The 25,815-nt window shown below is 41.8% G+C and overlaps 1 protein-coding gene and 17 non-coding genes across 24 annotated transcripts in view; 15 read left to right on the top strand and 3 right to left on the bottom strand.

Annotated features, from left to right (window-relative positions):
* LOC118118875 (LIM domain-binding protein 3) overlaps positions 1-25,815 on the bottom strand; it is a 38,312-nt gene that overhangs the window by 5,105 nt on the left and 7,392 nt on the right. For 2 of the 7 annotated variants that reach the window (XM_035172344.2, XM_035172341.2), the window contains 7 exons: positions 14,303-14,454; positions 11,824-11,893; positions 10,893-11,080; positions 5,378-5,541; positions 4,911-4,950; positions 3,086-3,187; positions 2,197-2,253 (listed from right to left, as the gene is read on the bottom strand). In XM_035172344.2, the coding sequence (XP_035028235.1) occupies positions 2,197-2,253; positions 3,086-3,187; positions 4,911-4,950; positions 5,378-5,541; positions 10,893-11,080; positions 11,824-11,893; positions 14,303-14,454 (773 nt within the window). Of the gene's footprint in view, positions 1-2,196; positions 2,254-3,085; positions 3,188-4,910; positions 4,951-5,377; positions 5,542-7,470; positions 7,648-9,017; positions 9,041-10,892; positions 11,081-11,823; positions 11,894-14,302; positions 14,455-25,815 lie in introns of all 7 variants that reach the window. The other 5 variants (XM_035172342.2, XM_035172347.2, XM_035172345.2 and 2 more) reach the window with 5 other exon arrangements.
* trnat-ugu lies at positions 14,962-15,035 on the top strand. The gene has a single exon. It is a non-coding gene; the product is annotated as a tRNA-Thr (tRNA).
* Positions 15,328-15,401, top strand: trnat-ugu. The gene has a single exon. It is a non-coding gene; the product is annotated as a tRNA-Thr (tRNA).
* Positions 15,650-15,723, top strand: trnat-ugu. Its single transcript has one exon. It is a non-coding gene; the product is annotated as a tRNA-Thr (tRNA).
* On the top strand, positions 15,930-16,003 carry trnat-cgu. The gene has a single exon. It is a non-coding gene; the product is annotated as a tRNA-Thr (tRNA).
* trnat-agu lies at positions 18,036-18,109 on the top strand. The gene has a single exon. It is a non-coding gene; the product is annotated as a tRNA-Thr (tRNA).
* Positions 18,338-18,411, top strand: trnat-ugu. Its single transcript has one exon. It is a non-coding gene; the product is annotated as a tRNA-Thr (tRNA).
* On the top strand, positions 18,545-18,618 carry trnat-agu. Its single transcript has one exon. It is a non-coding gene; the product is annotated as a tRNA-Thr (tRNA).
* Positions 18,886-18,959, top strand: trnat-ugu. The gene has a single exon. It is a non-coding gene; the product is annotated as a tRNA-Thr (tRNA).
* On the top strand, positions 19,507-19,580 carry trnat-ugu. The gene has a single exon. It is a non-coding gene; the product is annotated as a tRNA-Thr (tRNA).
* trnat-ugu lies at positions 20,126-20,199 on the top strand. The gene has a single exon. It is a non-coding gene; the product is annotated as a tRNA-Thr (tRNA).
* Positions 20,333-20,406, top strand: trnat-agu. Its single transcript has one exon. It is a non-coding gene; the product is annotated as a tRNA-Thr (tRNA).
* trnat-cgu lies at positions 20,829-20,902 on the top strand. The gene has a single exon. It is a non-coding gene; the product is annotated as a tRNA-Thr (tRNA).
* Positions 21,764-21,837, top strand: trnat-ugu. The gene has a single exon. It is a non-coding gene; the product is annotated as a tRNA-Thr (tRNA).
* On the top strand, positions 21,960-22,033 carry trnat-cgu. The gene has a single exon. It is a non-coding gene; the product is annotated as a tRNA-Thr (tRNA).
* On the top strand, positions 22,704-22,777 carry trnat-agu. Its single transcript has one exon. It is a non-coding gene; the product is annotated as a tRNA-Thr (tRNA).
* trnat-agu lies at positions 23,183-23,256 on the bottom strand. Its single transcript has one exon. It is a non-coding gene; the product is annotated as a tRNA-Thr (tRNA).
* On the bottom strand, positions 24,967-25,040 carry trnat-agu. Its single transcript has one exon. It is a non-coding gene; the product is annotated as a tRNA-Thr (tRNA).

Here is a 25,815-nt window from a genome sequence, read left to right on the forward strand (position 1 = left end):
GTTTCTGCAGTTTAACCCTCGACTGCATGTTGCACCTGAGCCTTCATCCACTATAAGTGTTAATGTTTCTTTTCAGACAATGAATCAGACAACAAACAATATTTAAAACAACCAGAGACCAGACAGAAATGTTAAACAACAAAGAAGAGACACAAAACAACCACAAATATGATGACAAAATAACACTAACACTAAAATAACTGGAGGGTGATTCCTGACGACTACACTGTGACAAGAAATGACCATAAAGAGACAGAAAACAACCACAAACAAATGTATAACAAATGAAAAGAGACAAAAACAACCATGAGAGTGGTTCAATTAACGAAAACATACAAAACACAACCAGGAGGAGACTCACACAGACTATTGTGACTTAAAATAACCACAAAGACACAAAAATGATGATTAACACAAACAGAGACATTCAGAGTCAGGTCCTCGTCAGTGAAGCTTTGACCTGTGTCGAGTCTGTGAAATATATTTTTTACTGGTGCACCGATGTATCGGCCGTATATCGGTAGCGGCCGATATTCGCCTCGTTTACTGCCATCGGCGTATCGGTAATAAACTTGACTTTCACCGATAACATTGGCCGATGTTCATTGGTATGTTTTCTGCAGCCTGCCAATCTGGCATCCAGATTATGATACACTGACGCCGGGTTTACACCGGGCGCTGAAGCGCCGCGCAGTGCAGCGCCAGGCGCCTCCCATCCACCCCCTGTTAAACCTTTGTGCGGTTCACATGGGCTGCGATGCGCCGCGCCAGCGTCCTTCACCGATGGTTTCGGCGTGCGGCGGCGTATCACGCCAGGAAACAGACTGAAAATGATTTTACGATATAAATGACATATTTTATATGATATAAATGATCAAATATGCATCCCATACTTTGTATTCCCCTTCTGTTGTCCTGGAGTTTTAATTTTCCCAATTTTCCCAATCACATAATTAAATGTCCCCCTCTGCCCATCCACTACAGCCACACAAGCAGTCATATAGATAAAAAGAGAGAGGGGGGGGCTAAAGGCTTGCTTGGAGAATACGTCATTTACCCCTGACACCATGGCATCTAAAGTTACACTTGTCACTTTTTCTGTTTTTCATATTATTCAAGTAATAAACAAATATCGGTATCGGTATCGGCTATCGGCTAGATTGTTGTTTTAAATATCGGTATCGGTATCGGCCAAGAATTTCCATATCGGTGCATCCCTAATGTTTTTAAATATATCTGTTGGTGTTGATTTACTCAGTAAATACATCAGTCACAATAAAGAATTAACCCTTTTAACTTTTAACTTTAAGGGACCAAGCTGCATCTGTAGTTTCAACATTTAACGTCTAAATGTGTAAAAATAAATACTTACCTGTCTCTCTTCATGTGTCACACACCATGAAATATCATCACATAGAAATAAGTCTTTAATTTATCCGTCTCTCACCAAAACAAAAAACAACCGTCAAAAACAGGAAGAACACGAAAGCAGCAACAAAAGAAAAGAGGAGATGAAAGCAGCCTGACGTCTGTTAGCGCACAGCCTCACTCACAACAACTCAAATACAAGAACAAAAGCTCGAGTTTCATTATTCAGATGGTGAAATGATGAAGCTGCAGAGGTTATAGGTTTGAATCCCATCAGGGTCGCCCACTCTAAAAAATAAAGACCTCAGTCTGCGTCAGACAAAGTCATCATTGAATCATCTACCATTCTACCAACTTTTCATGCAAACAATCGAGAGCCACACCGTGAATTTCTCTGAGACTGAACCACAGCAGAGTGAACGTGAACTCGAACCTTTATAACAGGAACTTACCAAACTGTAACCTGGAGCGACCTTAAAGAAAACGAGTAGTAAAGGATGTCGTGTCTGTCTTACTGCTTTTCTATATTTTACAAACTTGGAAGAATTGGATAAAAGTTATCTTAAAGACACAAAGACTCCCGAATGCAGCCAGGACGAGCCAATGAGGGCTGGACGTTCAAAACAGACATAAACACTTTGACTCTTCAGAGTCCGAACAAGTCGCTGTACAAACTATTGATCCTGAAGCAGACTGAGGCCTTGTTTCCTCTCATGTGAGGAGTTAAGGAGAAGAAGCCGACGGCAGATGACGGTGATGATGATGGTGTAGCGCTGAAAAGGAGGCGGCGTGTGAACTGAGGCGTTGGATCCCTGCAGGTGTTTGTACCTGGAGACAGCAGCTCTGTGCTGGAGGCTGAAACCAGCGGCCGACTGTCGCTTCCAGCTGCAGAGACGACAACAGCAGAGGTCACCCTGACGACCTGCAACCTGGCAACCTGGCTTTGATTACCGGAAACACCTACTGCCGCTGCCTATCGACCGATCTGTCTACACATCCGTCTTTCTGTGCGTCTATCCATCCATCTACTGTGTTCTCGAAAGAGACGGTGGAGGAGACCCAAATCAGAGCTAAAACCAGAACAAACTGGACTTGGATTCTTCACGTCGACACAAACATGAAGACATCACACGTCACGTTTACAGCATGAATACGAGATGAGTCTTCACATCAAACAGGAACTTTAGCAGACGCTGGTCTTTCCCTGTCGCACACGAACGCAACACGCATGGTTACACACTCAAACCACCACAGGAACAGGAACCCTCGGATCCAGATCACAACAACTCAACACAAACCAGCAAGTGATTAGGAAATTTGTTATCAAAGCCGACATCAAAAGTCAATTCTATGGAGAGCCAGGAGGGTCAAAATTCCCCAGTATGTCACTAATATGACAAATCAGTGCATTTGATTGTGTGTATTTTTACTGGAATGAGATTTATTTTCATTTGCATGATTTTTGTTTAACTTCTGTATAACTTGTTTTATCTTTAATTAGATCATTTTTTATTTGACTGAACTTAATTTCTTCTGTTGATTGTAAACAACATCGTAGATTTGCTCATGCACGAAGTTTAAATAACCTAAAATTAAATAATGAATCTTCAAGTTTGACATAAAAAATGTTTTTATGAGACAAAGACATACAAATAATGTGATTAATAAACAGAAATAAAATCCAAACGTCTTCTGCTGAGATGTATGCACTGGTTACCTGTGAGGGGCGGGGTCAGGTGAACAGGGGGCGTGGTCCAGAGGCTGCACAGCTGGCACAGCGGAGGCGGAGCCATCACAAGTCATAGCATGCTCAGTAGGGCTACGGGGGTATTAGCAGCAACAGCGATAGAGAGAGAGAGAGAGAACCACACAAATGTATATACTATATATATATATAGTATATATATAGTATATACATTTGTATATGTACACATGCAGTCCTTATATACATATATACTGTATATACAATTATATACATACTGTATATAAACTGTTTATACACAGAACAGATTAGTTAAAGTCTGGAAAAAGGTAGAAAAGATCAAGCTTGTTATTAATCTCATGCAAAAACCAAAATGCTCCATATTGCTCAGGCTGAAGAGGACGTTCGTAAAATGTTTTATTTTTCTTCATTTGACGTCAAAATTCCCTTAAATTTGTTAAAAAAACCTTGAAAGAACAAAAACAGATTCAACCTTTGACTTTTTCTTCATTTCAACAATCGAAGCGTCATTTTCTTTCCTTCTCGTGCAGCAGATTGTTTCTTCTGTCTCATCTGAAGAAACTCAACATGTTTAAATTCGACTTGAGCTCAAGTTTCAACCAAACTTCCAGAAAACTTGGATGAGCCCCGGTTTCTAGAGATAAGATTTTAATCCTTTTAAATTTTTTATTTTATTTTGGCTCATCTATAATATTTTTATTATTATATTTATGCCATTAACTAGTTAAGCATTACACAATTATGTTTTATAAATTTTCTTTTGATATCATAATTATTATTTTTATTCTGAATCTATGCACATTATCTATTTTATTGTATTGACGTTTTTAAATATCTTTTCCATCTTATTTCAGTTATTTGTGATCTTTTATATATATATCAGTGTTATTATGGTTTCTGTTTATCATATTTTCATTATTCTCTATTTGCTGTGTGCTTTAATCTCAAGCTGTTTACATTTCCACTGTCTGTCATCATTTCCCCAGAGGAAACACTTTATAAACATCTGAACATGAAACTGATAATTCTGATTATAACAGAGCAGCTGAATAAAATCAATAGGTTTTTCTTCAAATCATCTGTGTGAGCAGACTTTATAGAATCCAGCCGACTGATGGTTTCAGTTTTAAATAAATCTGAACGTGAGCAGCTTCCTTCAGGACAAAAAGAAAAAAACACCACAGTCTCTTTATTGGAGGATAAAAGCTCAACCTCTGATCTTATTGATTCACGGTGAGTCATTGGACGTCATTCGGTCGTATTTCAAGAGGAAGGTTTCGATTGTGCATAATGGAGAGATGATTAAATAAGTGCACGGAGGAGAGAGAGCTCCATCCATCAGTCAGACAGGAGGAGGAAGAGGAGGAGGGCTAAAAGCTTCGTCCTCTCAGACACTGAACAGACTCTGTACACTTTGATTTACAGCATCTGTCGCTCAGTGATCACGGTTTGTTCATACAGCATAAAGCCTCATCTTGAATAGTTTACTTTGTTTATTAATGTCTAGATTCAGTTCAAGATTTTATATTTAAATTGTTTTGTTTGGTCGATGAATGAAACGTATAAATAAACATGTTGTTGATCTTCTTTACATTTTTCTGTGATGAAAACTGAGTAAGATTCATGTTTCAGGTCTGTAACAGTTTCACTTGTATCTCTGTACATTTAGCAATTTTCCTGCACAACAATTATTTGATCACTGTATAGATTCAGTTCAGTGTGTTCGGGGGGGTTGATGGTGAACGGGTGAGGAGCTGGGGGGTCGGAGTGTGGTTGGGTGGGGGGTTCAGCAGCTCACTGATGGGGCACTGCTGCCTACCTGCTGCTCCTCAGCGCCTCCTGCTCCTCATCCTCTGGTACTGCAACAGGAAGAGGAGGAGACGTGAGTGAAGCAGATCAGTAAAGTTGAATACACTTTTATAAATTATATCATTAGGTTATTATCACTCGTGCATTCATGTAAAAAATGGATTTTAATGTTGTTTATTTAGCTATTAATCAATACAATTTTAGATAATATAAGATAACCAAGAAATCTGCAGAATAGAGGACGTCACACAATAAACATCAGTAAAAGTAATAAGTAAGTAAACATACAGTATAAACAAGAGGAAATATACAGATAAAAAGTATAATAATAGAATAATATAATATCTGTCTATAGTGACTTCAGGTAATTCCATCTCCCTCAGTGTGTTTCTACCTGACTGCTGTTATAACATTTGATGTCTGAGTTTAGGAAACAACATGAATTAAATCAATCTGCAGCAGTAACATGAAACTTACGGGACTCAGTTCCTGTCATGTGGGCGAGGACCCGGAAGGTCTTGGACTGCATGGTGCCGCCGCGCTGTCCCCACTCCCCCACGTCCGGGTCCCTCTCGGCGCTCTGCACGGCCTGATAGACCGGAGAGGCGCTGTCTACGAGATGATCTTTAACTGGGAGACTACTGTAACCACATCACCCCCCACACACACACCCCCGACACCACAGAGCGTCAACACCGAGACTCTGAAGCTACAGATTTAATCCCAGGAATGAATGAAAACATCAGTTTTTGTTTTATTCTGTTATTTCTGGACACTGTGAAGAGCTAAAATATATTTAAATCAACTAAATTATTAAATTTAAGCAATATTCAGCTGGTGTTGATTTGATTTTGCATGAAATGAAGATAAGACAGAGAGTTCTGCTGCAACTGTAAAACAAGTTCATGAAAACAACATCTAATATTTTTAGATTAGATTTTTGTTTGTTATAAACAGGAGTAACAGAGAAGGAGAAGAACGAGGCTCAGAACCTTTTTTAATTTCAATTTAACTCTTCAGAATTTCTTTCTTTTATGTGTTTACTCTCCGAGGGAAGAAAACACAACTTTTATTTCCTTGGTTTAGTTTTGTGTTCCGACCGAGAGTGTGGTGAGACCTTGAGAGAGCAGCAGCAGGAGGAGGAGGAGGACTCAGTGTAAATGGTTTCTCATCACGGCTCGATGGTTCTGATCAGAGTAACATTTTAATTCGAGCTGTTCCACTGGAGGTGAAAATACAGACGCTGAAATGAAGAATGGGTTTGAAGATGTTTGGAGCAATATCATTTATCCTCAAGTAAAAAAAAAACAAGAGAGTTCTGCAGATGCAATTTTCCAACAAGATCAGAAAATTAATTGTTAGTTTGATTTGAGCCGGAAGACGCAAACACAACAGTTTGTTTTTTCATCTCACACAAACAACAACAACAAGAACAACAACGTTTGTCTCTCATGAAGGAAACATGAAAAATCAAAAAGCCAAGATGCAGACAACCGTCTCCAGTCAGGGAGCGTGCACGTTAAAGTGAAACTAAAGTCACACATTTGAGTTTGTCTTTGACTTGAAGATTATTAGAAGATTGTTTTTATTATTAACGACCATGAAACACAAGTAGATATATATCTCTCTCTCTCTGTGTGTGTGTATGTGTGTATGTGTTTGTGTGTGTGTGTGTGTGTGTGTGTGTGTGTGTGTGTGTGTGTGTGTGTGTGTGTGTGTGTGTGTGTGTGTGTGTGTGTGTGTGTGTGTGTGTGTGTGTGTGCAATGATCTTGCAATTTTAGCTGCAAAAACATTTCTTAAAATTTATTTGACGTCTGAAAACCCAACTAGCAGTTTCAGTATCAGTTCATCTATGAGTCCATGGGACAAAATTTAAAGTGATTCCCTGAAGACAGACGTGAGATATAATGTTCAGGAGGCTAAAAACATGTTTTGTGAGGCCACTGTGACCTTGAGCTTTGACCTTTCACAACCGAAATCTGATCAGTTAATCTGTGAGTCTGAGAGGACGTGACATATCGCGTTCACAAGAATGATGGACAGATGTTCAACCTTTCCATCTCTGAGAGTGTATGACACACAAACCACAGAGATCACAATGAGCTGAGATCAACATGCAGACCAACCACGGTCCAACACGTCTAATCTGAACGTCTGTCGAGAAAACGTCTGTGTGATACATGTTGTATATGATATTTAGAATGAAGGTGGATGTTTCAACACACACTCAGACTCTGACATAAAGTCACAACAGCTGCAACACAGACGATAACAAAGCAACAACAAACCCTGGAAAACACCGTCTCCATCCACTGAAAACTACACTGAACCAGCATCTCTACCCTCGACAAGAAAAACAACCGAGCTGACGGACTGAGTCCCGGTCACTGACAGGAGGAGAGAGGAAGTGAATCCACAACGTAAGTAAACAGAGGGAGAAGAAGAGGAGGGGAGGGAAGAGTCTGTTTGACTGGACGTGGGATTAATTTCTGTGATATCCATCAGATCCACGAAACAAGGAGTGGTGAAGAAGAGGAGGAGGAGGAGGAGGAGGTGGTGCTGTTCTTACCCAGCGTCGTGCCCCTTGTTCTGCGTCTGCCCTGCGATGGTGTCCATGATGGCGTCCTGTGAGTACAAGCTGATGGGCGTGTTGTACTGGGCGTGGATGATGGTGGCCTTACCGCCGGGGCCCTTCACCTCAATGGGATTATGGGTAGAGAGCGTGGCAGGGTTGAAGCCGGCACTGCTGGGCAGAGGGGGACGTGTGTGGAGAGGCAGTGATGGAGAGAGGAACAGGTGGAAGGTGGAGTGAAGGAGAGTGGGAGGAAAAGGTGAGAGTGAAGAGATGATGTTGCTGACGGAGGTTTGTGTTAAAAAGAAGAAAAGTCCAGGACGCTCATGCTCACAGCAAACAGACGATTTAGGACGCAGCTCATACGTCTCCTTGAAAATCAAAATGTTCTGCTTTCATCAAACACAACTTCACATTTTCTTCTGCATCTTTCTGTCGACTTCAATCCCAAGTCCAATAAATGTGGATTGACATCTGCTTATTTCGGTTTAATTGGTTCAGTTAATTAATTTCCTGAATGTTCCAGCATCTCTCATCATCTACGTCCAGGTTCACTTCACAACAAGCAGGAGAAGAAAACACAACAAACCGACACAGCACATCAGGACGTGAAGCTGGAGATGATAGGTTTGATCTTATCTCCCGTGTTTAAACAAAACATCCATCAAACCTCATGCTTCCACCGTGAAATGTCACAGCAGCTCACTTCTACAGAAACATACGTCAAACCGTGACCTTTACTGTCGGAGCAGAAATGCCAACGCACACGTTCGTATCAGACGAGCAGCGCGGCTCCGATTTGATCACTTGCATTCAACACTGTATTTTAAATAATACTTCAATTTGCCTCAGGAGTCATGCAGAGACAAACATTCACAAACACCCAGAGAGGATTTTGACAAATAATGAAGTTGAACTTTGACTTAATTAGCTGCAGAATCATTTATCTCTTTAGTTTTTTGGGTTAAAAACAACAACAGCAGCTTTTCAGAAACAAACAAAAAACCCCAACGATGCACATTTACTGACGGTGAGTCATAAACTGAGAAGTGAGAAGTGGAGTCATTTTCTCATTTTATCCCTGGAGGATAAATCTGCCCCCGCTGGATTTATTTTGGACGCAGAGGTGTTAATGTTCCCACTGTAGATCCCTATGACCTGGGTTTTTATTAATAAATCAGTGTCTGGTCTCACTGGTTAGCGACACCCTGGCAACAGGGAGGCTTCCATTTGTAGACCAGAGAATTCCCAGGGAACAGAAGGATTTCACATGATCTCTTGCTGTATCATTTCTGATGCTCTCTCTTAAAAAAGACGATGAGGAAATAAAAACAGAGTAAACAGCTTCAATAGGACATAAAGAGACCAACTATTCCCACCAGTCTTATGTGTAATTTGTAATTTGACCCAGTTCATATTATCGGCCCCAGACTTGATCCCAACAAAGGGTGCATCTAAACTCAGCCAGAGAATCAAACCATGCCTTAAAAAACCCAAACAGAGCAAACACACAGGACGGGAGGACGGGGGAGGAGGATACTAACTTGGGAGGAGCGGGGGAGAAAACCTTGTTTGGTCCGACCGAAAGGAGGCGAGAGAGAAAAGATAGAAAGAGAGAGGAGATGAAGTCATTAGAAAACACTTCACTTCAGAACTATGATATCGTCCGGGCTAAAGAGAGGGAGGAAATAAAGGTCAGAGGTCCGAGAGGAGCCGAGGTAAAGACAGAGGAGTCAGAGCGTCCGAGGCTGAGACGCTGTCAAACCTGAGTGAGGAGAGATTCTCAGATATCAGTATATATGTGATAATAAAGAAAATTAAAAAGGAACAAGCAACATTTTATTATCATCAGGGAATCGAACCTGACGAAACATGTCAGAGTTTGTTTTCAGGTTTAATATGAAGTGATGTATGAAGTATGAATTGTTAGGGTTGTGTGTGTGTGTGTGTGTGTGTGTGTGTGTGTGTGTGTGTGTGTGTGTGTGTGTGTGTGTGTGTGTGTGTGTGTGTGTGTTTGTGTGTCCAGAAGGTTCCCTGACCTTTAACAGCAGCCAGAGGAACCAACAGGTGTTTGGCATCTTTGGTGAAGCAGAAACTGAATCGCACTGTTAACTGAGGAAACACCACAGGCACGCTGGGAAAAAGTGTGTGTGTGTGTGTGTGTTTGTTGGTGTGATGAACTGATTATGAACAGTTATGGTAACAGTCACATATTCCCCTCTGATTGAAAGATGTGAGTGCTTAAAGTGGAAGTGTGTATTTTGATCTGCTGCAGGTGTGTGTGTGTGTGTGTGTGTGTGTGTGTGTGTGTGTGTGTGTGTGTGTGTGTGTGTGTGTTGAGCGTCTCCTGTCATGTGCTTTTATTGGATGCGCCTCTTCCCTTTAAACCCACAGAGACGTCTCACCCTCCTCCTCACTGCTCACTGACCGTCTCCATCATCATCCCCGTTTTAAACACTCGTCTTCTCCATCAACGACTCTTCATTTTCTATTGTGGTTATTTTTCAGCTCATGTTTTGATTTTGGGAGATTTGAAAACACTAAAAGATCCGATGAGCCCACGCTTCTCCTTCTCTTCAGGGTTAAAATGTTCAGAACGAGACATCAGTCCTACGGAGGCTGTGTGTCGGTCGATGTGTCGGGTTAATGTTCGGGGGTTCAGAGGTGGAGCTGCAGCAGATAATGTAGCTGAGCCAAATCTATGGAGGCCCTGAGCTTCAAAACAACACAACATGTGATTTATGTTTAATTATTGTGTTTTGCAGCTCAGGACCATTATATTTATGTGGCAAGATTAAAAAATACAGAATAGAATGTAAAGTATTCAGTTGATAGACGGTAAATAAAGATGGACAACTTGTCTCTTTCTAAAACATCTGAGATAAGGGGGCCGCAATCTTTATGTTTAACAGTTTTTTATTGGTGTTATTTGGGTAATCGGCCGCAATCTTTAGACGCCATTTGGAGCCAGAGTTTAAACAGTAGTGGAGCCGTTGTTTTTACGAGGCTCCACCCATACATGCATTTGACCAATCCTGAGTCAGTCACAGCTGTCAATCATGTTGTCTCAGTCTTTTTTTTAACGTCTACTTTGATTTTTTTTGTTTGGTCCATGTCCCATCTGCTAACATGTAGGAGGCGGGGTTTTTGACATATACTGCGGCCAGCCACCAGGGGGCTATGATCATGTTTTGGTGTCTTTTATAAGGATCTGTCATGTCGTCCATCTTTATTTACCATCTGTGGTTCAGTTCTTTAAAAAACAATCTTTGAAGTGAGAAAACTATTTGTTTGATTCTGGTAAGCTAGCTAGCCAGGTAACGTGGTCTCGACATCAATCTAAGTTTGTTCCACTTGTTGCCAGCAGGGCGGCTCCACCTCCTCCCCCGGTCGTTAACCTGACTGTCTTCTCCACCTACCCCGCCGGCCGACCCTCCTGAATCGCTGCCATCTCCCTCAGAGTCTCCTCTGAGTACAGGCCGATGGGGGAGTTATACTGCTTCCTCTGAGCGGGGCTGACCGCTCTCTTCCCAGGAGAGTCTGCCTCTGCAGGCCCGGAGGAGGGACTGCAGGCCGACAGGCGGCCGTTGACGTGCACTGACTGAGGCTTCGGGCGAGGAGGAGGAAGGGGAGTCAGGGGGGAGGAGACGGGAGGAGGAGACAACTATCAATACCTGATCAATGTGTTTTATAGGCAAGGTAATGTTAGTTGCTATGGATTTTTCTTTAACACTAAAAAATCCTATCAAAATAAAACCCTAAAAGTTTAATTTCATAAATATGTCAAGATCATGTTAATTTTGATCATTAATTTCATAATTTTTTTTTTTGCCTTAGTTGAGGCCTTTTGAAGTCAGACTTTTTTATAAAATTATTATTTTCAATTATTGTCATGTTTCTTATCAATATCTCTTAGGGCTCAAAAGATTAATCTAATTAATTAAATCAGGGATTAAGGTTATTGATCTTTGCATTTATTTACTCGACGGACGCGACAATACATAATTAGTTTTTTTTTGTGTGAAAGTATTCATGAATTCCTGTGGCCACCAGGTGGCAGCAGCTCATCGGACCAGTGTGACTGAAACATCCTCAGTCTGAGGTGTGTGTGTGTGTGTGTGTGTGTGTGTGTGTGTGTGTGTGTGTGTGTGGGTGTGTGTGTTTGTGTGTGACAACATACTGTAATAATCATACAGTCCAAATGTATTGAGAACAAAAAAACAAAACGTAACATTATCCAAAAACAATAAATACAAATTTACTGATTTGCTGATTTCAGCCTCAAATCTGACCACAGTGGAGCCTCTGCTGCAGTTTGCAGAAGTGGGAATGCATTCTGGGTAGAGTTACCTGTTGGTGAGGGATCATGGGAATCACAGCGTCCATCCTCGGTGGCGGCATCATAATGGGACGTTTCGACCTGCAGGAAGGGAAATAAAACAGGTGATGATCCCCATGTGAACTTTAATACTAGTGTTATGGCATCTTTAAGATAGAGAACTGTCACGTGACCTTTGTTAAGGAATGATAGTGTGATAATTCTGTCCCAGCTGCTGAATAATCCAAACCTTCTCCTAAATAAAAGCCTTATATTGTTTGAAACTCAAGGAATTTGTTGTGTAAATGTTAAATGTTTTTTATACATGAAATCCTTCAGTATGTGGGTCACTGTGATGGAAAAACTCTGTTTACTGATCAACAGAGGGACACAGAGCGAGAAAGAACAAACTCTGAATCGGTGTCAACGCTTATTTCACAAGCTCCACCTTTAAACATAGGGAAAAAAAGCTTCTATTCCTCAGCTACAAATAAGAAAGAAAGGACGAAATTAAATGTCAAATGTCACAGACGACAGAAAATGTCTCTGAGCCTCGGATTTAAGAAATAATACATGTTGAAAAAAAACGAGCAATAATCAATCAAACCCCAGCAACTGGAGCAAAGGGTCAGAAAGTTGTGCACAAACCTGCACACACACTGTAATAAATTCAACTTCCTTCTCTGTTGATTAGCATGACATCAGCACGGCTGCCTTTTATCATCAGCTAAAATTCTGGATCTTGGATTCACTGGATTATTGTAACATGATGTTTTCAGACCTGCTGCGTCCACGATCATCGAACTTCAGACTCATCAGATGGCTCCAAACACAGCAGCTTGAATTTGAACTCAATCCGTAAAAAGTCACCATGTTACACAAATGTTATCTTCGCTCCACTGGCTCCGTCCTCATGTCAGATCAGACTTTAAGGTGCTTTTGATGACCCACAGGCCCCTTCATACCTGTCTGATCTCTTTAAACCTTACACTCCATCCTCTGCTGTTCGGTCTCAGAGTGCCGGGCTCCTGTCTGTCGCCAGAGTTAAAAAGAAGTCTGCCGACTGCAGGGGCCTTTTTCTTATCGGGCCCCCGTCCTCTGGAACAACCTCCCTGCTCACATCAGACTGTCTGACTCTGTAGAGGCCTTTAAATCCAAACTTAAACCTCATCTTTACGTCTTAATTTTTTCAGTTAGTGGCTTTGATTACTTCAGGCATGTTAACGGTTATCACTCTGCCGCTGGTCGGCCGCTGGTCGGCCGGGTCTCTGCGTCCAGGCAACGAGATTTGTGAGACTTGTTTCTTTCATAACTTAAGATCCAGATATCCACAAGGGTTTTTACTGTGAGCTGAATTAAAAAATAAAACAAACAAAGAATAAAGCAGATTCACCTTAAAAATCTGCGATACTTTGCTTAAAATGAGGCTTGCTCACAATTTAACCAAATATACAATTTACCACATTTCCATCTTTCATTTCAAACACAAGAATAAGTCAAAACATATTCTGGAAATTAGTATTTGTCATTTTGTGCTGCGAGGAAGAAAAAAACCCACGATGACCCTGAAATAAAAATGAAGAAATGACTGTTCCCTCTGCTTTGAGTGTGTGTGTGTGTGTGTTTTCTGTGTCACCGATTACATCAGTGCGAAGGGTAAGCAGAGGTCAAACAGCCTCTATTACATGTGCTGCTGTGTGTCCGAGCTTTACGTCTATTTCCTGACCCGTGTCTCCTGCAGTCCACCACAGGCCTCAACGTCCACTTTACACTAATGAAACAACTTAAATGACATGAAGACATGATGAACAGAAACAGGACAGAAGCCCCTCATCCTCGGCCGGACGTCTTATCTTCATCACCCAGAGGGTTCGTGGTTATGAGCCTCTGCTCTCGGCTCTGTGTGGACCAACATTCATTTCCTCACTGAATTTATCAGATCTCCTCAGTCACAAACCTTCGGGATAAAATGAGTAAGATTTGAGTCACCAAAAACAGCCCAACATGGACGTCTGCAGAGGACATCTTTTCCCTGTGGGATTCCAACAGCAGCTAAGACTGCATTACCAAAGACCAACTTCTAATTTTAGGTATAATATTAGAGAAACTGGTTCTTATGTTAGTATAACATTTCTGTCAAAGTTCAGTTTTGGTGCTACTGGATCTGAAAGCTGGTTTTCGAAGCAGGTGATCAGAAAAACCTCCTAAACAGACCAAAGAAACTAACTTTTCCCCCTCGAGGCGTACGAGGAGCTCACTTGGTCAAACACAGGAGGTCATCGTGACCTTTGACCTTTTCCTATATTGTGTTCACAAGAAGAGGACGGACGTACAGACAGACGTACAAACTGAAAACCACCAAGACTGTTGTGTGGAGGCATGAAAATTAAATCTAGGTCATAACCCAGTTTTCTCTAGATATGTAGTTACTGCGTTTTACCTCTGTTGAGCAGTATAGTGCAGAAAAATGTGCAATAAATACTTGAGTTACGTTCCACCACTGGTTCTTACTTGGACATGGTGAGTGCCAGGTTGTAATTGGCCATCTTGATCTTGTTCTGGGCCTCCAGGTGAGTCATCCCGTCGGTGCCGACGCCATCAATGGCGACAATAACGTCACCCTGGATCAGGTTTCCCTGCGCCGCCTTGCTGCCCGGAGTGATCTGTGCAAACACAAACACAAAGACGTTCAGATTGTGCGTTTGTTCCCGAGGAATCAATAACCGCACAGGTGATGTAACTCGATGCTGAGCAGAGTCACAGCTGCGACTTGTTTTTGTTTCGTCCTTCTTTAATCAATATCCTGGAAGTAGGTTTGTGAGTGATTAACACGTCCAGTGACACTCAGCACAGGTCAGTGCACACGTCAACGTGAATCCTTCAGGCACATAATCCAAAAACCAATTCATCAAATGGGAAAAGAATTATTCAATAAGTTCCTCATTAATATGGCGGCGTACAAAAGTGCCTTTAATCTGAAAATCCATCGCAGGTGAAGAGTTTCGTTTTGACATTTACCTGAGAGAGCACAGCGAGGACACGACCCACATCACAGCACAAAAAGAGAAGCTGGAGCAGGTTTATCCCACAAACACATTTCATGGATGACCACCAGATGACTTTTCATCAGACGCTATATTCAGAATTAACTGGACAAGCAACACTCAGAAGGCGCTGTGGCTTAGCTGGTCAAAGCACCTGTCTTGTAAACAGGAGATCCTGGGTTCAAATCCCAGCAGTGCCTTCATGTTACTGAGTAAACGCTTTAACTTAGTACTTTTGCTCATGTCTGTTTATTCTGTGAATGCGTTCCGCTAGGTTCTGTGCCGTATCACCCTGATGTATCTCTTCCCTCCTCGCTCTCTCGCTGATCTACGCTCACATTACACGTTAACAATAAACACTAATCAGAAGTTATTAGGACACGTACATGACTAGAAGCTATTTTGTAAACAGGAGGTCATCGTGAACTTGTTTTACAGCCTCACTGTTACAGTCAGATGAGAAAATACATAATCAGGAAGCACTCGCAAAGAGGCGCTGTGGCTTAGCTGGTCAAAGCACCTGTCTTGTAAACAGGAGATCCTGGGTTCAAATCCCAGCAGTGCCTTCCACTCTATCAAACATGCAGTTTCTTTAACTATCTCTTCTTCTTCCAGGTTCTTATAGATACTCTCTTTGTCTTTTAATTTTGTGTGTGATGCCAGAAACACACTACATGTATCTTTGACATTATAAATAATAAAACAAATCAATATAAGTTCATTGATTGGTCGGGTGTCCAGAATGAAATGACTCTCTCACACCTTCATGGTTTTTGTTCACTGTCTTTGGCAGGATTGTCGACAACCAGAAAGAGGCGCTGTAGCTTAGCTGGTCAAAGCACCTGTCTTGTAAACAGGAGATCCTGGGTTCAAATCCCAGCAGTGCCTTTTACACAGAGCAAACTCTCTGAATAAAGTCAGCTCTATTAAACCCCCAGTAAGGTAATTTGTATAAACAAAGAAAAAACAATACAGCTTAGTTGAAGCTTTTCCTTCCTGTTTCAGTTGAATCAAATAAACATCCTGGAGCCATGAAGTCTCCACATTTAACACAGTTTAGTAGTTTTAATGTAAGAGAAGAAGACTCACAAAGAGGCGCTGTGGCTTAGCTGGTCAAAGCACCTGTCTCGTAAACAGGAGATCCTGGGTTCAAATCCCAGCAGTGCCTGTCAGTTATTTAAAATCCTGCTTATTTAAACATCGCCTCTCTGGATCCCTGTGGTGTCTTGTGGATTTCTCTCATGAATAAACACAGTTGTTCAGTGTTTCTCGCCAGAAACAAAGTGATAGTTCTGTTTTCCAGATTAAAGTGACACTGTAATACCTTCTTTTGGTCTTTGACGGGATTGTAGTTTTAAAATGAAATATACAGTAGACATCCACGAAGAGGTGCTGTAGCTTAGCTGGTCAAAGCACCTGTCTTGTAAACAGGAGATCCTGGGTTCAAATCCCAGCAGTGCCTTTTTGAACCCAGGATCCTGTCCTGGGTTGATGTCGTCAACCTAATGGGTTGTGAACAGAGTGTGTGAACTTTTTCTTTGGGATAAACCTGCTCCCTCCGCTCTTTTTGTGTCTGTAACGAATCAGCATAAAATCGGAAAAATTTAAATCAACATCTACGTTAACAAACATCTGAACACGAAACCTCCTAAAACAAAGTGACAGTTTTCATCCACTACAACATTTGATCCTCAGCAGGATTTTCTTGCAGAGACGTCAGATTTTACCAGAGCACGACAAACGGCCTGTGATGGAAACATTACTGCGTTTTTTAAAGATTTGACCTTGTGACCTTTCACTCATGCGGCTCGTCTGTAGCCCAGAGGCCTATGTGGCGCCTCGAACACAATGACAGCACACGAGTGTTCATGTCTGAGAGTTAAAGGCCTGACAGCTGTCCATACAGCACTAACCCCTGCTGAGTCCCATCCACTCGCTCTGTTTACCCCCTGAAATCCCCCCTGACCCTCTATGCTCTGTCTTTCTCAGCACTCCTCCACAACCGCTCTATTTCCATCCACAGGAGTTATTTTAGCTCCGGTCTGAACACTGTGACCTCTGATCTCTCCACCTGGAGCAGGGGCAGGAGGGGAAAGGTGATGTAGGACCATGGTGGAGATGGGGTGATGGAAAAGGAGGCGAACTAGAAGATATAGGTGGAGATGTAGCTAAAAATGGAGCTGGGTAGAGAGGAGGAGTTCGTGCAGACATAGGACAATGAAAGAAGGTTTCCGATGTTGTATATGAGGATATATGGAGGAGCAGAAGCAGCAGGTGTGTATGCCTTGCAGGTTTTTCTCATAAATAAAGAGAGTAGGTTCAGTATTCCTCATACTACACTTCAACTACAACTCTTTAAGACCTTCACTTTTGAAGTTTAGTATGAAGAGCAGGAGCAACGTCACAAACCAAAAAGACCCTGAACACATGGCCATGTCAGTAAGAATTATTACTGTAAGAGTTACAGTAATCGTACTCTATCGTTATTCATCTGTTAGTGTGTCTGCAGGGAGAGTGACAGCAGTGATGTGAACAGACTGAAAGGTAACAGCAGACGTCTGCAGGATTATTATAAAAACAGCAGCAGCTGAGCTTTCTATAGATACACATGCACAAACTGTGAGAAAGGTTAAATAGTGCTCTGATACTTTAGCTTATCTCGCTCTCACTCATCTCACTGACATTTCCATTGAATGAGGGTTAACGGACGTGAATGAAACATCGCCCCCTGGAGATGAGCTGTTGGCTGCCCCTGACAGTGTCAGTGGCAGGATACTGGTCCAGTCCAGACTCCAGGCTCAGATTACTGGAGCAGACCCAACTGCACTGAGGGACTGATTACTGTATAAATTCAACCGAGTCAGAGCTGCGGCTGAAATGAAAACCCTCCATGATGTCACCCATTGCTTTTCGCACACCATCTCGGTCTTTTGAAACCAGAGGTAACCATATTTGGAGGAGCAGGACGGTAGAGCCTGCACCCATTGGACTCTACCAGCTGTCAATCACATGGTCTCCATGCCCCCAATGCATATAGTGATAAAAAGATGAATAAGAAAACAGTGGTCAAACCTGAAGTCTCTGGGTTCAAGTCCAAGCATTGCTGTAACAACAACTTTAAACTACACAACATAAAGCAACACTTTCATATTCAAAGTCAACACAAATTATTCGGTAGCCGTAATAAGGCAATACAAGGAGGCGCTGTGGCTTAGTTGGTCAAAGCACCTGTCTAGTAAACAGGAGATCCTGGGTTCAAATCCCAGCGGTGCCTCATTGTGAACAGTTGCAAGTCTGAACTATGATGGAACCTCTCAACCTTTTGTGTTAGACACATGGATGTTATTGGAACAAACTGTTTCAGGACAAGTCAAGAATGGACGGGGTCAGCCCCATAACAAACCAGAAAGGTACTCAGTAGACAACACCTCTGCTAATTATAGTTTACAGATGTCATTGACAGGACTGAAGTTTTATGATGATGGCATAAGAATTAATCAGAGGCGCTGTGGCTTAGCTGGTCAAAGCGCCTGTCTTGTAAACAGGAGATCCTGGGTTCAAATCCCAGCAGTGCCTCTTTATGCATAGTTGTGGGACAAGACTAAGATGGAACCTCTCACATAGTGACAGATTTCTTACTTCACTAACTTTAACCTGATTGTACTTGCTCGGAAGCTGTAATATGACATGTAAAATACTGCTCTACAGAGGCGCTGTGGCTCAGTTGGTCAAAGCACCTGTCTAGTAAACAGGGGATCCTGGGTTCAAATCCCAGCGGTGCCTCAAATACAGATATAATATTTTTTTATCAAATATGACTCAGACCTAAATATAAGTGGAAGAAGATGAATAAGAAAACACTGGTCAAAGCTGAGCTCTCTGTGTTCGAATCCAAACTTCACCTAAATAACAAATTTAACCAACACAAAATAAAGCAACACTTTCCTATTCGAAGTCAACACAACTCAAACAAGACCTTTTCTGAATTGATGACAAATCTATGTCAGTTTGAATATGAATGAAATTTAAATATGAGATCAGAAGGAGCGAGGCACTGTGGCTTAGCTGGTCAAAGCACCTGTCTTGTAAACAGGAGATCCTGGGTTCAAATCCCAGCGGTGCCTTATTGTGAGCAGTTGTAGGTCAGGACTATGGTGGAACTTCCCACATAGTGACAGATCTCTTAATAAACTGTCTTTAACCTGATTGTAGTTGTTCAGTAGCTGTAATATGACATGTCAAACCTGCCCTCCATTAGATACATAGATGTGATTGGCCCATACAGTTTCAGGACAAAAGGAAACTGGTCTAAATAAGAAGGGCAAGACCCATGAACTATCTGTCTTGTCAACAGTAGATCCTGGGTTCAAATCCCAGCACTGCCTCCAACAGATCATCTCCGCTATGAAGCACCTCAGTCAGAGGTTATAATACATCTGGATAATTTAAGAAACATGGATGTGATTAATCACTAATCATTTTCCGTTCAAATCAAAAATTGTCTGAATGGACGGGGTCAGCCCCATAACTAACGAGAAAGGTCGTAAGTAGAGAACTGACCTCGGCTCATTTTAGTTGACAGATGTCATTGACAGGTCTGAAGTTTCATTATTCTACTAATGTCAATGGCTAGATTGAACTCTTAATATTTTGTATAAACTGCCACAAACAGGCGCTGTGGCTTAGCTGGTCAAAGCGCCTGTCTTGTAAACAGGAGATCCTGGGTTCAAATCCCAGCGGTGCCTTATTGTGAGCAGTTGTAGGTCAGGACTATGGTGGAACTTCCCACATAGTCACAGAACTCTTACTAAACTGTCTTTAACCTGATTGTAGTTGTTCAGTAGCTGTAATATGACATGTCAAACCTGCCCTCCATTAGATACATAGATGTGATTGGCCCATACAGTTTCAGGACAAAAGGAAACTGGTCTAAATAGGAAGGGCAAGACCCATCAACTATCTGTCTTGTAAACAGGAGATCCTGGGTTCAACTCCCAGCACTGCCTCCAACAGATCATCTCTGCTTTGAAGCACCTCAGTCAGAGGTTATAATGCATCTGGAAAATTTAAGAAACATGTATGTGATTGGACTAATCATTTTCCGGTCAAATCAAAAATTGGCTGAATGGACGGGGTCAGCCCCATAACTAACGAGAAAGGTCGTAAGTAGAGAACTGACCTCGGCTCATTTTAGTTGACAGATGTCATTGACAGGTCTGAAGTTTCATTATTCTACTAATGTCAATGGCTAGATTGAACTCTTAATATTTTGTATATACTGCCACAAACAGGCGCTGTGGCTTAGCTGGTCAAAGCGCCTGTCTTGTAAACAGGAGATCCTGGGTTCAAATCCCAGCAGTGCCTCATTGTGAACAGTTGTGGGACAAGACTAAGATGGAACCTCTCACATAGTCACAGTATTCTTACTTAACTAACTTTAACCGGATTGTAGTTGTTCAGTAGCTGTAATATGACATGTAAGAAACTGCTCTACAGAGGCGCTGTGGCTCAGTTGGTCAAAGCACCTGTCTAGTAAACAGGGGATCCTGGGTTCAAATCCCAGCGGTGCCTCAAATACAACTTGTTGTTTATTGTTTATCAAATATGACTCAGACCTAAATATGAGAGTAGAAGAAGATGAGTGAGAGTAAAGTGGTCAAAGCTGAGCTCTCTGGGTTCTAATCCAGCCTTTGCCTGAATAAAACTTTACACAACATAAAGCAACACTTTTTTCTTGGAAGTCGACACAAATCCAACAATTTAATAGACCTTTTCTTGTTTTATGACGAATCTATGTCAGCCCAAAACTAATGAGAAAGGTGCTCAGTAGAGAACACACCTCTGCTCATTACAGTTCACAGATGTCATTGACAGGACTGAAGTTTCACTGTGACGGCACAAGAACCAATCAGAGGTGCATCGTCCATTCACTAACGTCAATGGCTGGATGTAGTCTTAATTTTCTTAATATGATATATAAATTACTGCACAGAGGCGCTGTGGCTTAGCTGGTCAAAGCGCCTGTCTCGTAAACAGGAGATCCTGGGTTCAAATCCCAGCAGTGCCTCAACATCAGTAACAACGTGTCCAACAGTGTGTTTTGACCTCCATGTTAGAGTTAATCTTTAAAAAACTCTTAAGGAACAGCTGCATCTTTGATCTTTATGTGTGAAATTTGTGAACATCCACAAACACTTTTCCTGATCCCTTTGTGTCGAACCTCATCAAAGCCTCCTGATCTGCTCTTCAGCTGGAGAGTGTGAAGTGTATGTGGGTCAGTGCGAGTGGAAGTAGGCCACTCCGCAGCCCGCACAGGCCTCACATTGTTCGAGCCCATTGAGCAGCTTCCTGAAAGAAAAACTTTTTTTCAGCGCGGTTTATTTTAATCCGACCGGCTGAGGTGAAATAATCTGGAAGCTGAGTGACCCTGAAATCAGCTGCAGTCAGCGAACACAGACGAGCAGCCGGGGGGGTTCAGGCGTGAACGTGATGTACCAGAGGGACTCAGCACCAGAGTGTCCAGTCACAGCTTTCATTCAGAAAAAACGTTATAAACATAAACTGGAATCTAAAGGTCCTGTAAACTTCAGTCTCTCATCAAACGTTCATGAGCAACAACCAAAACTAACGTGTTGGAGAAAACTGCAACAACTGGATTGATTTGTCATTTTGTTTCCAGCAGAAAGTTGATATGCTGAACTTGTTATTGAGGCCAGAAATGTTTCTTTAACTTCAAATCACGAAGAAGAGGAAAGAGGAAAATCTCACATGTGAAACAACCGAAACATTTCAGCAGAAAACAGTCAAGTTCACAGGACTCGGTTCAAATCCCGGCAGTGTATTAAATACAATTGTCTTCTTCTGGTTTTGTGATTAGTCTGTCAGCTCGGATCTGAATTAAAAGTAAATCTGACATTAGAGGAAGGGAGGCGCTGTGGCTTAGCTGGTGAAAGCGCCTGTCTTGTAAACAGGAGATCCTGGGTTCAAATCCCAGCAGTGCCTTGTTGTGAAGTGTTTCAAAACCCCCATATCCAGCTGTAGTGGGGGATGAATGTGCACCTTTTAGTTCACAATGTTATCAACAGGATTTATATTTAGTTTTTGTATGAGAAGAGTTACCCTGAGGCACTGTGGCTTAGCTGGTGAAAGCGCCAGTTTCGTAAACAGGAGATCCTGGGTTCAAATCCCAGCAGTGCCTCATCACCAGTAACACCAGCCCAACTTCACCTTGATGTTAGTATAACTTTAAAAAATCGAGGGAAGTTGCAGATTGAGCTGATAACTCTCTTTAGACTCATCACCACCACAGCTTTAACACTGTAATTTCATACGGTTCTATTATATAAATAAGCATTTTTCCGTCTGAAATTCTCCATCGTGTGCGTCGGGTTTCGTCAGATTTAATTGACAGTGATGTGGAAACATAAACATCCACCACCGTCATCAGATATTGCTAAATTCAGAAACATGACTCGTCCACTTTGAACCACTGAGAAGAGGAAAGAGGAAAATCTCACGTGTGAAACCATCAAAACATTTCAGCAGAAAATATCTGTCTGATCCAGAGGACGCTTCAGTTTCCATCAACACAGATATGATAAAAAGATTTTAAAATGAAGTTGGTCACTGAGCAGCAGCCATCGTTAGTTTCCTGCTGATGGAAGCAGATCTGCTCTGTGAGGAACCAGTTTCTGTCTGTGGTTGGTTTCACTGGTAACTGGACCTCGTCCACCGTCATGATTCTGGTTTAGTTACTGACTGTTTGTGTTCATCTGTGTCTTCACAGGATGACAAAACTCACAATGGATGGTCCTATCCTATGTATATCAGCTCAGATATGAGTTAGACCTAAATATGTAAGTAGAGGCGGCGCTGTGGCTTAGTTGGTCAAAGCACCTGTCTAGTAAACAGGAGATCCTGGGTTCAAATCCCAGCAGTGCCTCAAATACTTGTTTAAAAAGTAATGAAATGTCAGCTGTTATCAGATATCTCACAGCTTTGAGCTATTTTAATGAAAGTTGTGAACATCCACACAGTGCTGTCGAGTTCTCTGGGTCGCATCCCCTCAGCGTCTTTCTTCTCTGTTTCTTCTTCTTCTCTCAAATTTAACTCTCATTAATTTGTGTCTTTACCAAAACCAAGAGGTTTTCTTCCAGTGTTAATCAAATGTTTGATTTGGGTTAACTCTGAAAATTGTAACAGCATAGTTCAAACTAGAATGTGACTCAGTGAAGCTCAGACCTCCACAATAAAAAACTAAAATAGAATCTCCTTAAGAGAGTTAATGAAATAGGTTCATTTTTTTTTGCTGAAAGAAAAAGATAGCATCTTTGAAGATGAGTAAATCAGGCACTGCTGGGATTTGAACCCAGGATCTCCTGTTTACTAGACAGGCACTTTAACCAACTAAGCCACAGCGCCTCAGACTACTTTAAAAAGTCTCCTACTAAATCCTCACTTATCTCTTATCTCATTCATTCTAGAACAAGGCAATATTATGAATGTATCTGTAAACATGTCAGTGAAACACAGAGTGAACACTGTTTGAGTTTCAGTTGAGCTGCAGCTCCACAGGAAGTGATGTCATGATGTCTGCGGCGCTCTTTAAGGGTCCATTGGAGATAAAAATGTGAATCTGGAATTTCTTACGCACACAAAGACTCGACAGCAGCGACACACTGTAACAGTAGATGTGAGACGCAACAGTTAGGTAACTGATAAGACGTGTGTGTGTGTGTGTGTGTGTGTGTGTGTGTGTGTGTGTGTCTCAGTGACCTTCAGAAGCTAAAAACAGCCTCCTTGCTGTCAGCAGCTCGAGCCGCTCGCTGATACACTGCAGGTCTGAGTGAGCAGAGGAGGCTGCTGCTCTAAAACACACAATATACTGACGTTAGTTTACTGTAACACAATGCTACAGTAACTCACACTTAAACTTCTGGTTGTTTCTTTGGTCTCTCTGATGTCATTCAGTGTCTCTTTGCATCTCTGAAGTCAAAATGCATCTCTTTGTAGTCACTTTCTATCTCTGTGTATTTGTTTTGTGCCTATTTGCTGTCACAGTGTATCTATGTATATTTGTTTTGTCTCCTTGTAGTCGCTTTGTCACAATTTGTGGTCGTTTTGCATCTTTTGGCATCTCTGTAGCCATTCATTGTCTCTTTGGCGTCGCTTTGCATGTCTTTGTGATCATTTGATTGACTTTCCCACAACCAACTTTAAGTTTCTGGTCCTGCTGCCTCCCATTATCTTCCTCTCTGTAACATGACGACATAAACTGCAGTGACACCGACAGAAATCCTGGTCATTCTTTCAGTAAAGTACAGTGACTAGAACATGGATCCTTTTCAGGACGCTCAGGGAAACCTGTGCAGCTGTAACAGGACGCAGCGATGAGAGCTGAGTCAGGTCCATGTGTTACAGCCGGAGCTCAGCTTTCACACAGACTGTGAAACTTTATTAGAGCAGCTCAGAGGACACTCGGCTGAGCGTTGGCTGAACGTTGGCTGAGCGTCGGCTGAACAGTGTGGACTGCCTGAGACTGTCATGCAGAACATTTGAACTGATGCTGTTCATGTTTGCTGTATGACTGAGTCGGCAAATCTCATCAAGCAATAATAACTTTATTATTCTGTGTCTGTATTGAGACTAAAATCCACACAGTGTCAAATACTGATATGAAAGTTTCCTGTTTAATGTTCCAACACTGACATGAAAATTTGAATAAATCTGCAGTGATTACAAAATGTTTTTCATTATTTCAAAATGCAGAGAATGTGAAGGTGAAGTTGAGCTCACGTCCTTCAGCAGCTGCAGTATTTATTCCATCATTCATGTTTTTATGAGATATTTAATCAACCTTTCTTATCGCACTGATCTAAGTGTTCATGTTTCTGATAAGTTTGGTTTTAATTAGTTATTTGATGATATAAAAACGGGCGACAAAAACGTGTCTTGTAAAGTCAGAGCGACTTAAGTTGTTTCTGTGAAGTTTTGTTTAGGAGAAGATGGAAAACATGAAAACAGCTTGAATATATGACAGTGAGTGTTTTGACCAGACTGTTTAATTCGTGCAAATGCAACAACCTATATGTTAAACACAGAACTTCATCATAGATAAATATAATAGTTGGAAGGCGCTGCTGGGATTTGAACCCAGGATCTCCTGTTTACTAGACAGGCACTTTAACCAACTAAGCCACAGCACCTCTTGTAAAGACGTCTGTGAAATCAGGTCTGAACTTAAATGATGAAAGACTGAGACAAGTGAGTTTCAAAAGAAAAGGACTCATTCATCCTTTTTTTTTACTCTGTCTGAAAGTTTTGATTCAGGTTGACAGAAAATGTATTTAGTACGATATACTCAGGCTGGTCTTTTCTATTTCTCTCTCTTCAGCCATCTTTGTTGTAGTCCAAACATTGTTTCAATGAGAAAATAAGAGAATTACTTGTGCTCATCATTGTGGAACAGATGAAGTTCTCTCCTCCGAGCAGCGTATTCTCTCATGACCACAAACTCAGAGCGTCTGTGACATTTCAGTGGGGCCGCAGGTTCACACGGCTCCGCAGAGGAAATGTCATTCTGCTTTATTTCACAGTTGAACGATACGGCAAAGAAAAGAGCTGTTTTCTTAACCTGCAGCAGATCAGTGCAGCTGAGCTGAGAGGAAACCTGCCGGGAAATCTGAGGACAGCCACATCTTCACATTTCAAAATGTGAAAACGGGAGATGTGTGAAACATGAAAAGGCCCTCGGAGTTAGTGAATCTCTGCATTAGACAAGAATCAAAATGAAGAACATGTTTATAAAATCTGGGAACATTCACATGTTCACCACATACTGTTATACACCCCCCTGGGTAAAGAGCAGCAGATCGACTCTGATTCCCGTCAATCCCACCTTCTCCTCTCAGCTCCCTGGACCTTCTGCTCTGAACCTGTGGAAACAACCAACCAAACCCGGAGGGATGACGGGAAGCGTCA

The sequence above is a fragment of the Hippoglossus stenolepis genome, chromosome 12, assembly GCF_022539355.2.
Source record: "Hippoglossus stenolepis isolate QCI-W04-F060 chromosome 12, HSTE1.2, whole genome shotgun sequence".
Lineage (NCBI taxonomy): Eukaryota > Metazoa > Chordata > Actinopteri > Pleuronectiformes > Pleuronectidae > Hippoglossus > Hippoglossus stenolepis.